We start from the raw sequence: 14,980 nt of genomic DNA on the forward strand, positions 1-14,980 counted from the left end.
GCGTTGCCGCCTGAGGCGCGCCCCTGAATGCTATAGGCAACATCACTGGTGAGTTTTGTTTCCAATGTTACACCCCTCAAATGTTTAAAGAAGAGAAGTTTGGTGCCTGCCGGTTCATGAAGTAAAACCCATATATCTACAGCCCTGGGCGTAACTACAGAGAAAGCAGATCTTATGGTTGCAGGGGGGCCCATGAGGTTAGAGGGCCCGTTAAGGCCGTAATTAATGAGCAATTTAAATATATCTTGGCAGAATTGGCAAACTCAGCAACATTTTGGGCCCTAAATTGAATTTGCTGTGGGGCCAGTAACATCTAGTGCCGTAGATAAGTAAGGGCACAGGCTAAGATTCGGGGAGATTTGGTCGCCCAGCGACAAATCGCCTCTTCTTTGGACGACTTATCTCCCCGAAAAGCCTTGGAGTGCTTCGTTTTCTGAAGTCGCCTCACTTCGGGCGTCTTCAGAAAGCTGAAGTGATCTGCCATACCGCTGGTGATTTACATTCTAGCCGGCAGGAAGGCTTTTCGGGGAGATAAGTCGTCCGAAGAAGAGGCGATTTGTCGATGGCTGACTAATCTCCCAAAATAGCAACGTGAGTATCTGCCCTAAGCCGGCCTTAGACTCTTCAACTTTTGGAGGACATGTAAACTAAACCATTTTTTGTGAATAACCCTATATGGGCCAATCTCCTCCAGTTACCCACTGTACTAGTCAAGTATCCTACTCCTGCTAATCTGCCCCCTGAAAATACCTATTAAACAGAGTTGGCTTTACCTAGGGAACCAGCTAAGTGTTTGCAGAGTAAATTTCATGTCAGATATAGGTCCCTGAAACAAATAATGATAAGAAACTGCCTTAGGCAGTTCTAGGAGGCCATAGACGTAACAATTACCATCTTTCTTGGAAAAGATCTTTCCAAGAAAGATCATTCGTTTCAATACACACGTGTAGAGCTGAATTGTCAGATATACATAGAGACAATAGAATTCTACCTGTATCTGACCATTCAGCAGTAACAATGGCCGATGTTTGGGTTCCTTCAAAGGCGCCCGATCAAATTTTCCATCCACCCTGATCGACGAGCCGACCGATATCCAAGTCTTCTGCCGATATCGGTCGGCTCTTTTCCCACCATACACGCAACGAACATCGCATGGAAATTTGTTTCGTACAATATTATCTGTGTGTCTACAGCCATCTTTAGTTGCAGAGAGGTAGGTGTTGAGAGGCTGAGCAATGCAATAGTATTGTCAGGTTCTGCGTCACGTAGGCTTAAAGGGCAAGTCAACCTTAAAAATAAAAATATGCCTAATAACTTAAAAACCATAAAAAAATTTAACTAATGTATATTGAAAGTTGCTTAGAATAATGTTTTCTTTTATTAAACAAATTTTTATTTTGGGGTGGACTTGCCCTTTAAACAAGTATTCAACTCTAACGTAAAAATCGTCTATGTAGGGTAGGGGGTAGAGTTTTTTTTTTTTTTAAGTTTAAAGGGATACTGTCATGGGAAAAAACATTTTTTTCAAAATGAATCCGTTAATAGTGCTGCTCCAGCAGAATTCTGCACTGAAATCCATTTCTCAAAAGAGCAAAGAGATTTTTTTTTATATTCAATTTTAAAATCTGACATGGGGCTAGACATTTTGTCAATTTCCCAGCTGCCCCAAGTCACTATTTACTGCTGTACTGCAAGTTGGAGTGATATCACCCCCCTCCCTTTCCCCCCCAGCAGCCAAACAACAGAACAATGGGAAGGTAACCAGATAACAGCTCCCTAACACAAGATAACAGCTGCCTGGTAGATCTAAGAACAACACTCAGTAGTAAAAACCCATGTCCCACTGAGACACATTCAGTTACATTGAGAAGGAAAAACAGCAGCTGCCAGAAAGCATTTCTCTCCTAAAGTGCAGGCACAAGTCACATGACTTGGGGCAGCTGGGAAATTGACAAAATGTCTTGCTCCATGTCAGATTTCAAAATTGAATATAAAAAAATCTGTTTGCTTTTTTGAGAAATGGATTTCAGTGCAGGAGTCTGCTGGAGTAGCACTATCAACTGATGCGTTTTGAAAAAAACATGTTTTCCGATGACAGGATCCCTTCAAGGTTTAGTTCTCCTTTAAGCATAGTTCCCAACCCTCTGTCAACCACAGCACAGCTCAACCAACTGTAAAAACAGGTTTGTCAGCAGCACTGCATTATTTAGAATATTCACTAAGTGACTACAAAGCAATAGTTCCAAATGGAAGATCTTCTGCAGGTTCCTGGAAATATAATTTAATTTTTTTAAAAAAAACAAACATTTTAGATTCAACGTGTACCTTGAGGCACATTCCAATAGACTGATGAGTGAGAGGGTGAATGATGAATAAGTGGCTGGGGGGCCTGTTACAAGGTGATAGAAGACGTTTGGTGATTTCCATAATGGATATGAGGTGCTCTTCTTCTGATTCTGATGGGACGACTTACTACTTAGTCACAAGTAGCAGGGAAAACCGCTAAACCTTACTACTCTTATTGCACACAGAATTGTTCACGTGGAATTTCTTATTTAAATCAATAATCTGCCTGGTTAAACACTGGCTAATTTAGTGTGGGATAAAAGGAGACTTTGCAAGTATGAGTTGTCTTTAGTTTAACAGTTGTTTCCAAAGACAAACAGTTGGGCTGTTGTTCTTTATTGTAATTAGTAGCAATTTTCTTATTTATTATTTAACTCTTCTGTGTCTCTATTCTTACTCCAAGGCTTTGGATGCTTTTATCTGAAATAAATGTTCTTTTAGATTACACAGCATTTTTAGGCTGGTCACATAGTGGCAGATCCAAATGGATGGTTAACAGCAGAAAGGGGCAATTACGGCCCAGCTCCAATCCTATGTCGCATGGGGAGTGTCACAGACCTTCTGGCCAGTAATTGACAGATCTGAACATATATATGAAATGGCTTTAAATGTCTTATCCCAAACTGTGTCTCACTCAAGCCAAACCATCTGTCCCACCATGTCCTCTTTCTTCTCTATACCGGTTTACCTTTCTCTAGTCTTCTCACAGACCAACTTCCCTTTGCTCTCATCCTACCAAAAGATTATTTCCTTTCAGAATTGCATCCCCCCCATGACTGGGCAGCAGCATAGGGTGTCCAACGTTAGATCTCCTGCAGTGCTTGGCTCACTCTAACTGTAGTCCATATTCCCTAAGAAAAGGGAAGCCGGCCATGCTGTAGAGCAGTGATCCCCAACCAGTGGCTCTCAAGCAACATGTTCCTCACCAACCCCTTGGATGTTGTTCTCAGTGGCTTCAAAGCAGGTGCTTTTTTTTTTTAATTCCCGGCTTGAAGGCAAAACTGCATAAAACCACGTGTAATGTCAAGTAGAGCCTCCTATAGGCTGACATTCCACATAGGGTTTACCAAATAACCAATAACAGCCCTGATTTGGAATCCCCTGGGAAGTTCTTCATGCTTGTGTTGCTACACAACTTTGTTTTTACATTTGATGTGGCTCACGGTTAAAAAAAAGTTTGGGGACCCCTGATGTAGATCATCTGGGTACATGAAGTATTAGTAGACCAGTCCAACCCTGGTGTAAGGTTGAGCTTTGCAAAATCAGCCAATCATTTAGGCTACATAAACTTTACCATCTCTTAAAAAAGACAAGTAGTGGAATAGAGTCCGACTGAAAAATAGGGCATGATGTGCCTTAAGTCCTGTACTTCCTTCTGCATTAAGCTAACTGGTTACCCTGGGAATATTCCTGTGCACATCCAGCAGAACTGTCACCGTGGATTTTAAAGAGACCTACTGATGCTTCTTTGCTATTAATACTTGAACATGTTTTCTTCTCTCCTCAACTGCATGCCTATTAAATATTCTCTTGCTAAAATAGGGCTAAATGGGATTTTCTGAAAGAAATATTAAACGATTCTTTGCACTCAAAGATTTGCACCCCATTTGTCCTTAAAAAACAGTTTTTTCTTGATTTTTTTGCCCAATTTGGTCTTGCGCATATAGGTGTTGAGTTATGATACATCAGCTTCCCTATCACTGGGTCTCAAACCATCGTGTGGCCATAAATGCTTCCAGTAATTTCCCAAAAGATCCTAGACATCAGGAAGACACATACATGATATCCCCAAGTTGCCAGAGATAATGGCATGAAGTTGAATAGACATGTCCATCAACTTCATCCTTTTTACCCAATAATTCCTAACTAGCTTCTGGTTGATCCAGAAGAACGTGAAAAAGTACTGCTGGGCTTAGGTTCCAAGATTGATGCATATAACTCCAATCAGGTGTGGACATTGGATTTAGCTGAAGAAAAGGTTACAGGCCTTGAAAGACCCTGACATGGCTGGGAGCTTTTTTAGTGTAGAAGATGCGAAGGTAGTAGGAAAAAGTACAGCAAAGCAAGTTTGGTTCTGGAGTTCCATTTTGGAATAGAGGCCTTGGCATAGAAAAGTAAGCAGTCCTGTTGCAAAGGGTTTTTCTAAGAGATAGAGATTCAACCCTAGGACAAAGAGATCAGGAGACGAGGTCTTGAAGAACATATTTTCACTGGTGCCGATTTTAGAAGTAAGGCTTCTTATTGACTGGTTATATAGAAGGAGGACTTCAGAAAAAGATTTACATTATGCTTCTTAAAGCTTCACACCCGTTGGACTAGGCGATCTACAGTGAGAACTACAGTGAACACTGAGCAAACTACAGTTCAGCAGATGGGAATGTTAATAAGCTTTTCTTGGAATCAACTTGGAACGAGACCTTTAATAAAATCCAACTTTTCCATTTCTCAAGTGTACGCTCCTTGTGCAAAACTCCATCAGCAAAAGGTTTTTGAGAACCATTAAGAAGCACGAGGTCTGGCTGATACTCATTTATTCATGTGAATGTCTTGTACATACCAGTTAAGACTCGCAAACTATTACTTTCTTATCACGTGACACTGACAGGTTCCTTGTTATTACCGGAGTCATGTGTCTCCCAAGCATGGCCCTGCCAAGGTGAAATGAAATGAGTCTCAGTACAATGCCCCCCATAATCACCAGGTGGCATGATTCGGTCACGTGTTGCCTCAATCTGGGAAACAAGGAGCACTTTGTTCTTACACATTCGTAGGGAAACCTTTGCTAATCGCTGATCACAAGTTTACATAACGGCACAGTGTTCCCACACCGAATAGAACTAACAATGGCTGCTACTTCGGAGGAACAGTTCAGTGTTCGGATGTATGGCCCTTATATCCTAACATGGGGGATCGCACCCGGGCCCGCACCCCCTTGGGGCCCTCCAGATGCCAAAGCGAAGGGGTGCTGAAAACTGCGTCCAGAGGGGGGTGTCGGGCCCAGCTGCACCCAGACCCCGTGAGCATAGTTTCCTTACTGGCTCTGTTTCTAGAAACCCACTGAAAGTTGAACTTAGAGCACAATTAATGAATAATAGTCAGGCTGGGCATATCACGTTTGTTGGAGGCACAGAGATGCAGTTGTGGTTACCCCAAATGTTGAGCTGTCTTGCTCCAATAAAAGATAAAGGTTAGTAAATAGCTTTAGAAAACACTAAATAGCATTTAGGACCAACATCAGAAATCATGAGCCCCCACACTACTTAAATAGTAAGGCTCTTCTTTCCAGCAGACCCACACTGTCCGTCTACGCCACCTACTTGGGGAGCCCTACCAACTAAGTAGGACAGGGGAACAAAAAATGTTACCCAAGTATATAACACCCTTGCCAGTGGCAGATTAACCACATGTGACCCCCAAGGTTACGTCCACACAAGGCCCCTTTTAGGCTTCTGGTGGATCCAGAGTGCAGATCCAGGCGCTTGTACACCATAGCTGGGTCAAGTTCAGTGTGCGCCAGTGACATCACAAAATCTGCACCTATCCAGGCACACGCATACACATTGCCACCTTCTTCTCCCAGCAGGTGCACCCAACCAGTCCCAGCAGCACAAAAAAGAAATTAAAGAAAATAGGAATGGGCCCCTGATAATACTGGTGGCCTGTGCATTAATCTGCCCCTTGCCATGCTTCTGACCCATCCTGGCCTCAATACAAACAAATATGCCCACAGTCCTGCTAAACCCCAACAACCCTGTCCCTTTAATGTCTGGCCCCCAATGGCATTGCCAACGATATCACTTTGAGATACCTATATCTATACCATTTGAGCCTCATTTGATCTGCTCACTGAATAGCAACTGAGCCTGGATTTTTCTTTTTCTTCTTTTAATTTTTTTTTTTTTTTTTGACAAAAGTTCTAACTTTGTGAGGACTATAGAAATGCAGTAATGGCGTTCCAACATCCAAACCCTCCAAATGTCTTCACATGGTCTAGAAGAAACCTCATGCCATAGGCTTGGTTCCACTGGGCATTTGCAGGCCTGTAATGGAGTGTCTGTAGTGAGTGTAATACACACCACTCCTTGCACCTTAATTGGTCAGTTTTGAATACTATGAAATTAAAAGGCTGCCTATAGAGACAAAAAGGGTCCCCCGGCTTTACAGGGTTAAATATATAAAGGTTACATTAGCAACGGTTTAATCAGAGACTACCCTCCCGCTGAACTGCAACTTTCCCTTTCCTTATAGGAATTCTTGCCTTGCCTTTACTATAAAATAGTCTATTTTAACTTTTCCTGGAAAAAGAGACACAGAAAATGACTTGGTGCTGACATTACCCACATTCCTTGGCAGACACGCACAGGAGCTGGTGTAAGGACGTTCAACCCCGGAGGCTGTCAGCTGCTGTGCAAGGTGCAGGGAGTTACTGGGAGAACTCGCCCGTATAAAAAGCCTGGGCCCAGCACAACTGTCTGTGCCATAAGGCTTAAAGGGGACTTGTCACCCTAAGAAATAATTCCAAATTCTTTACTGTCATGTTAGTTGTGCAAAATAAACTTAATTGACAATATATTTATTATTTAAATTATATATCCTTTAGTTTTGGAATTACACACAACCAGCAAGTAGGTAGCAAGTAGGCAGCAGCTATTTTGTGGTCACTGTCATTAAGACAAATTGTGTATCACCCCAAAATCTTGTGCACCAGAATGGGGGGGACCTAATCTCCATTCACAGTTATAGAGCGTGAGGAGGGAAGGGGCAATGTGAGAAGAGACACGTAGGAAGTGCTGAATGGAAAGTGAAACTAATTGACTGCCCCATATTAGTGATGTGATTGACAGCTCACATATTTAAACACCTTTATAGCAGGTATGGATGTTTTAATGAAAAAAAAGAATTTGTATTCCATGTTTAAATTGCAAAGGATTTTTATTATGCAGCTTTTTGTGTGTAGGTGACAGGTCCGCTTTAAGTAAATACATTTAAAGGGATACTGTCATGGGAAGAAATGTTTTTTTCAAAATGAATCAGTTAATAGTGCTGCTCCAGCAGAATTCTGCACTGAAATCCATTTCTCAAAAGAGCAAACAGATTTTTTTATATTCAATTTTGAAATCTGACATGGGGCTAGACATATTGACAATTTCCCAGCTGCCCCAAGTCATGTGACTTGTGCTCTGATAAACTTCAATCACTCTTTACTGCTGTACTGCAAGTTTGAGTGATATCACCCCCTCCCTTTTCCCCCAGCAGCCAAATAAAAGAACAATGGGAAGGTAACCAGATAGCAGCTCCCTAACACAAGATAACAGCTGCCTGGTAGATCTAAGAACAACACTCAATAGTAAAAACCCATGTCCCACTGAGACACATTCAGTTACATTGAGAAGGAAAAACAGCAGCCTGCCAGAAAGCATTTCTCTCCTAAAGTGCAGGCACAAGTCACATGACCAGGAGCAGCTGGGAAATTGACAAAATGTCTAGCCCTATGTGAGATTTCAAAATTGAATATAAAAAAATCTGTTTGCTCTTTTGGGAAATGGATTTCAGTGCAGAATTCTGCTGGAGCAGCACTATTAACTGATTCATTTTGAAAATTTTTTTTTTCCCATGACAGTATCCCTTTAAAGGGATAAGAATATAAAAATAGCACATGGATGTTCTGTAGGTACTAAAAAAAGGCTACTTTCATAGGCTAATAGGAAATACTGCCTCTCCCTCCCATCGTACAATGCCTGGGTAATGCCCTGCCAATGCAAACAAAGGCTTTATGTTTAGTAACCTGCAATTAGTGTCTCATGCCAACTTCACAACAAATAAAAACAACAACAAATTCTGAACTGAAATCCATTTCTCAAAAGAGCAAACAGATTATTTTATATTCAATTTTGAAATCTGACATGGTGCTAGACATTTTGTCAATTTCCCAGCTGCCCCTGGTCATGTGACTTGTGCCTGCACTTTAGGAGAGAAATGCTTTCTGGCAGGCTGCTGTTTTTCCTTCTCAATGTAACTGAATGTGTCTCAGTGAGACATGGGTTTTTACTATTGAGTGTTGTTCTTAGATCTACCAGGCAGCTGTTATCTTGTGTTAGGGAGCTGTTATCTGGTTACCTTCCCATTGTTCTTTTATTTGGCTGCTGGGGGGAAAAGGGAGGGGGGTGATATCACTCCAACTTGCAGTAGAGCAGTAAAGAGTGATTGAAGTTTATCAGAGCACAAGTCACATGACTTGGGACAGCTGGGAAATTGACAATATGTCTAGCCCCATGTCAGATTTCAACATTGAATATAAAAAAATCTGTTTGCTTTTTTGAGAAATGGATTTCAGTGCAGAATTCTGCTGTAGCAGCACTATTAACTGATTCATTTTGAAAAAAACATTTTCCCATGACAGTATCCCTTAAGCTTAGGGGTTGTCTCATGGCAGAAACAACCCTGTTAAGGGGAACTAAACTTGAAGTTTAGCAATTAATGAGGTTGCTCAGTGAATGTGATGGGGGACCATGTATTAGACTGTAGGCTTTTGCACGTCTAGGGTTGGTTTGTCCTGCTGGAGATCTACCTAGTGAGACCTAGTTCTAAATTCCACCACAGGCCTACAGATGACAATTAGTTCTTATTGTCATGAAAATGGGGTGTTACCTCCATTCTCCTCCGACTGGTTAAATCCACAGATCTGACATAAGCTCCGGACCCACTTGTTCATCTCCTCCTCCGTCTCGGCCACCAGGTAGAAGGTCCGATCACTGGTTTTGATGTCGAAGATATAGCTGTCCTGCAGCTCCTTCTTATTAAACGTCAGACCGGCGTCTACTTGTTCACAGCAGCTGAGGTTAATGACCCGGATGGGCTTCTTCGTGTGGTCATTTTTATAATACTCCAAGACGTCTGGGTCTCCACTCATCCGGCCACTGCGGAGAATGAACCAGCGCTTCTTCCATGCCTATGTGCAAAGGAAAGAGAACATTTATGGGGTCATTTATTAAAGTCCGAATGCTAAAAACTCAAATAAATTGGGGGGTTTTTTTTACTATAAAATCTGAATTTTTAGTGGAAAAAAAAATAGATTTTTTTGGATATTTATTATACCCTGAAGCTGCAAAAAGTCAGAATCAGAAAATCCGCCATCTCAGACCTGCCGAGGTTGTATTTGAGTCAATGGGAGAGGTTCCTATTCTATTTGGAAGTTTCTGTGGTCTGAGCTGGAATTAGCCCAAAATTCCGACTATTTCGGGCAAAAAGCCAGAGAAAATCATACGATTCAGATTTTCGGTCGATTTAACTGAGCTGGAATTAGCCCAAAATTCCGACTATTTCAGGAAAAAGCCAGAGAAAATCGTACGATTCAGGTTTTCAGTCGATTTTCCGAGTTTTTCCCAGATAAGATTAAATTGTGCTTTTTTAAAAATAATAAATAAGGTCAAATCGTGGATTCTAGTTTGGTCGGACTTTTTTAATTAAAACATTTTAATTAATTCAGATTTTGATAAATATCCCCCTAAGTCTCATGAACCATTACACTACAAACATTAAGAGGCACATTTATCAAAGGTCGAATTTCGAATTCATTTGAGTTTTTTAAAACTTCCCTAAACTCTCATTAAATCTAAATTTATTATTAAAATCAAATTCGATCAAACTCAAAGCTCCATAATTGATCCCTGGACCTCTCCCATTGACTTAAACAGCAATTCGGCAGGTTTTAGGCGGCAAATAGTCAAATTCGAATTCTTCGAGTATGATAAATCTCGAAATTCACATTTTTTAAGAAACTGGAATCGAATTTTAATAACTACCTAGTCGAATTGACAGCTTTGACGATAAATAAATTAGAAAATTTGAATTTTCTATTTGACCCTTAATAAATCTGCGCCATACAGTAGGTTTAGGGACCAATGTGGCCCTGCTACTAATTTTCGGAGCTGTCGCCAACTAAAAAGGTCCATAGAGCTCACAATTATATCCTGTATACATGGGTAAATCACATAACTGCCATGTAATAAACTACAGACTGAATTTAAATCTTGCTAAAAAATGACTACAAAGTGCCAGTTATCTGACATATTAAACAGGTGTGGGATCCATTATCCAGACACCTGTTAACCAGAAAGCTCCCAGTTATGGAAAGGCTGTTTCCCATAGACTCTATTTTATTGAAATAATCCAGATTTTAAATAAATGATTTCCTTTTTCTCTGTAATAATAAAACAGTCGCTTGTACTTGATCCCAACTAAGATATAATTAACCCTTATTGGAAACAACACCAGTCTATTGAATTTATTTAATGTTTTTTTAATTATTTCCTAATAGACTTAAGGTATGAAGATCCAAATTATGGAAAGATCTGTTATCCAGAAATCCCCAGGTCCTGAGCATTCTGGATATCAGGTCCCATACCCGTAAATAATGATAATGAATTGATTGTGAACTACCCCTGTGCCAAGCACTTTAATCGCAGGCATTGCAGTAATAAACCAGGATATATTTAATTTCCTGCTCCTTTCGCCTCTCATATGTTCATTCTCCCATAATATAAATCTTATAGGAGAATTAGCTGCTGACAGTGTGTGTGTGTCACTACAGTGTATATGAAGCCGACTGAAGGACCGGGTAATGCAGTTAATTCTTTGGGCTTTAGCCAAGTCAATGCCTTGTTATTATTGGCCGGCCAAGGTTTGGGCACACAGTAACACAAGGTGGAATGAGTGGATAGGGCTCGGGGAACAGTAGAACTAGAACTAAGTAATGGAACTAACTAAGGAATAAAAAGTCAGGATTTTATTGGATGCAGCCGGGAGACATAAAGGCCCAAGTGGCTGAGTTTTACTAACAGAAATAATTTGCAATTTATTCTCCACATTCCCCTTTTGGGCAGACAAGAGTTTTGCTTTGTGCACAAAATTCAGAATAGAATCAGAACAGAGAGAGAAGGAGAGAGATAAGAGAGAAGGGTTAATTGCCTTAATTACAGCGATGGAAGGGAAAGAGCAGACGACTAATGGAAATATAGAGAGAGGCCAAAAGATTTTAAAGGGCACCTATCACAGCCAAAATCAAACACATATTAACAATCTGACCAGCACAAGCTAAACATGTTTAATCAAACTACATATATAGTTTTTTGAAAAAACTGCAGGTTTTAAAAAAATCCCTTACTTTGTCAAATGGGTTCTTTCACTGAGGGAGGCCATACTGTGACTATAACAGAGACTCTAATATGCAAATTTCAGGAGCATGCTCAGATTGTAACACTGCTTTGAGTATTCTACCCAGAATGCCTTGTTTAAGTAAACTCCTCCACTAGAAGTATCAGGAGATTTCCCTATCTTGTCCCCTGCTGGTGATGTCATTATGCAAATGAAGGACACACAGTAACTTCCAGCAGGTGGCAGCACTACTGAACAGCAGCTAACACACAGGTTTGGCTGATTTGAAAATAGCTTAGAAGGGTTGATAAGCAACAAGGAATTTCAACTGAGCATGTGCGAGATTTCAGAGCTACAGTTGGCTGGGAAGATATAGGTAGGAGGAGCCAGTGAAATCCAAGATGGCTGCCTCAGCTAGAACTGCAGGGGAGATAGGGGAGATCTTGCAGAAGGAATAGTGAGCTGATCATTTACATTATACAAACAATTCTAACTGTTTTAAAAATCAGATTTCTTGAACTTTCACATAATGTATTTACTTAGTAAATGATTTTGGTCATGATTGGTGCCCTTTAAAGGGTTTTAACCCTTTCCCTGAAGGGCCACAGTGTTTCCTCTGGGAGCAGCGACCTGCTAATAACATATTAACCTACACCATTGCTTAGGGTTAAAGGGCAGCAGAATTGATGCTGCCCCCCCCCCATTGATGGAATCTGGAGGAGGGGCTTCAGCCGGTGACAACCCCCCATCTAGGGTTGCCACATGACCAGTATTTTACCGGCCTGGCCAGTGAAAATGATGGTTGATCCCAATGTTATTAACAGGGGAAAAATAATAAATGTATAGGAAAGCTGTGCTTAGTACAGGGGAATACCTATGCTGCCATAGTTTTATGGAATCTCTCTGTACAGACTATGAGCAAACTTAGGGACTGTTCCTGCTGAATTGTGCTTAGTACAGGGGATACCTATGCTGCCATAGTTTTATGGGATCTCTCTGTACAGACTATGAGCAAACTTAGGGGACTGTTCCTGCTGAATTGTGCTTAGTACAGGGAATACCTAGGCTGCCATAGTTTTATGGGATCTCTCTGTACAGACTATGAGCAAACTTATGGGCTGTTCCTGCTGAATTGTGCTTAGTACAGGGGATAACTATGCTGCCATAGTTTTATGGTATCTCTCAGTACAGACTATGAGCAAACTTAGGGACTGTTCCTGCTGAATTGTGCTTAGTACAGGGAATACCTATGCTGCCATAGTTTTATGGGATCTCTCTGTACAGACTATGAGCAAACTTAGGGGCTGTTCCTGCTGAATTGTGCTTAGTACAGGGAATACCTATGCTGCCATAGTTTTATGGGATCTCTCTGTACAAACTATGAGCAAACTCAAGGGGCTGTTCCTGCTGAGCAGAGTCAGAGTTATATTGTGCAGTGTGAGAGGAGAGAGGGTTCACACCCTCTTTGTTCCGCTGTCAGACACAGACATGTTAAATGTAGAATTGATCATCTGCTCATTAAAGGTATCGGAGCTTCCAGCACATCATGTTTATGAACAGCCTCAATGTAGCACCCCAGACATGAATAGGAACCGACCCGCAGAATCCTTAAATGCGTCTAAGTGTTACTGCCTGTATAATGAATGTGCCGCGTGACGTGGGAAATTAAAGTATTTCATTCTCCAGCCAAAAACAACATTATTCCCAGGAGCCGTCACCGCATGGAGTGAAAGAGCTGCAGGTGCAGTGTCTCCCATTGGTTTCCTATCTCTAGTGCCTGGAGCAAATCCTAAATCCAACATAATGATGTGCTGGGGGTGAACACACACACAAGCCACGCTAGCCCTACAGCCACAATGGCTTTCTCTCTTATTAACCCTTACTGCTCCGACATCACTGCTTATAGCTTACATAGCTAAAGCAGACACTGTTCTCTCCAAGCCGCCTACTCTTGTCATCAGCATTTGCTCAGGCTCCATTTAGCTCATCCATAGTAACAGAGAGGCAAAACCCTAGTTGCAGTCTCCCTGTAATAGTTTCTAGTCTTTTTAAAGGGGGTCAAACTTACTCTTTTGTGGTTTAATATTTGGTCATGCTCCCTTTAGCTCTTTTCAATGCAGCAGTGAGCATGGGGAGAAAGGGGTCCTCACACGAAAACAGGTCAAGATTTGGATTATTTCTGCCCTCTGATGTCATTATGTCATTAAAATGATGGACTACAGTAAGATCTTATTACCGTGAAAAGAGCCAAAGTGAGTCTGAGCAAATGCTAAATCACAAAACAGTAGGCCTAATCCCCAAGGAAGCCTGAAAAACTCTAGTCCTTAGTTGTGAATAGGGTGTTTTTGTCACTCCAGGATCCTGTAGAGGCCCTGGGACCTTGGCAAGTTCTTGTCTGGCACAATATTATCAGCACTGACCACAGACCAATCATTGGTAGTATATACCTCTCAACTGTCCTGTTTTTAGAGGGACAGTCCCTCTTTTGACAGCTCAACCCACAGTCCCTCGTTTGTACTGGAAAGTCCCGTTTTTCCCTGCACTGAACAGCCAGAAAAAGAAACAAAGTTCCTAACTCAATTTGCTTTTGGCAGAGAGCCCAGAACTAGTGATATGCGGGCCGACCAGATACCCGGGGGACCCGCGGGTCTGGCGGGTTCGGGTCGACCTCGCACTGCTCCTCGCGGGTGGCGGGCGGGTGCGGGTTGAGCTCTTCTCCTGTTCTCCCCACCCGCCACCTTCACATGCCGGCATCCGATTTCCGGTTTTATAGTTTCGCGTCTGCTCGCCCCGCGCCTTTTGTGACGTAATCGGCGGGGCAGGTCGGCGCGGGTCTATAAAAGGACCCCAGAAGCGCAGGTGTGGGCGGCAGCAGGGCGGGTAAGGGTCAGGTGTGGGTCAGGAAAACCCTGACCCGCACATCACTACGCAGAACAGCCAGAGTAGCAGGTAAGATACTTTTGTAACAAGTTTGAGATAAGCAAATAAATAATTGTAACAATATAAGATAACAGGTCCCTTGGGAAAAGTTAGACTCACAGCTTAAAGGGCAATTCACCTTCATTAGCAAAACTGTAATAACTGAAAACAAACCACAGAAATGTGTTCAAACTTTCATAACCTGCCAAATTTTGTAAAATGATTATGGTAATTAGGGGGTGTGGCCACAAAAATGGGAGAGTTCAAAAAATTACGTACGGCAACTATTTTGACCCTCTTTTTATTTCCAAAATGTTGGGAGGTATGGAATGCCCGCTGAACTACATTGTCAGACTCACAACACTGTTCCCTAGGCCTGGGCCCTGCTGCTAATGGACGAGACAACAGAAAGCAGAACCTTAATTGAGGCCATTATTTGCAATCACAATCTCACTAATGTGCCCATGATGTTCAGCCTCCGCTTCGAGAGAACAGCCAGCACTGAAACAGCTCGAAATAATCAATGTTCTTTCCAGAACGTTATATTCTTGTAGCTCCTGCT

At 41.8% G+C, this 14,980-nt stretch overlaps 1 protein-coding gene across 1 annotated transcript in view; it reads right to left on the minus strand.

The window, feature by feature from the left end:
* gab2.S (GRB2 associated binding protein 2 S homeolog) overlaps nucleotides 1–14,980 on the minus strand; it is a 93,828-nt gene that overhangs the window by 32,567 nt on the left and 46,281 nt on the right. Inside the window, exon 2 of the mRNA XM_018250375.2 lies at nucleotides 8,995–9,295. Coding sequence (XP_018105864.1) covers nucleotides 8,995–9,295 — 301 coding nt within the window. The remainder of the gene's footprint in view (nucleotides 1–8,994; nucleotides 9,296–14,980) is intronic.

Source organism: Xenopus laevis, chromosome 2S (assembly GCF_017654675.1).
Source record: "Xenopus laevis strain J_2021 chromosome 2S, Xenopus_laevis_v10.1, whole genome shotgun sequence".
In the NCBI taxonomy this organism is placed as follows: domain Eukaryota; kingdom Metazoa; phylum Chordata; class Amphibia; order Anura; family Pipidae; genus Xenopus; species Xenopus laevis.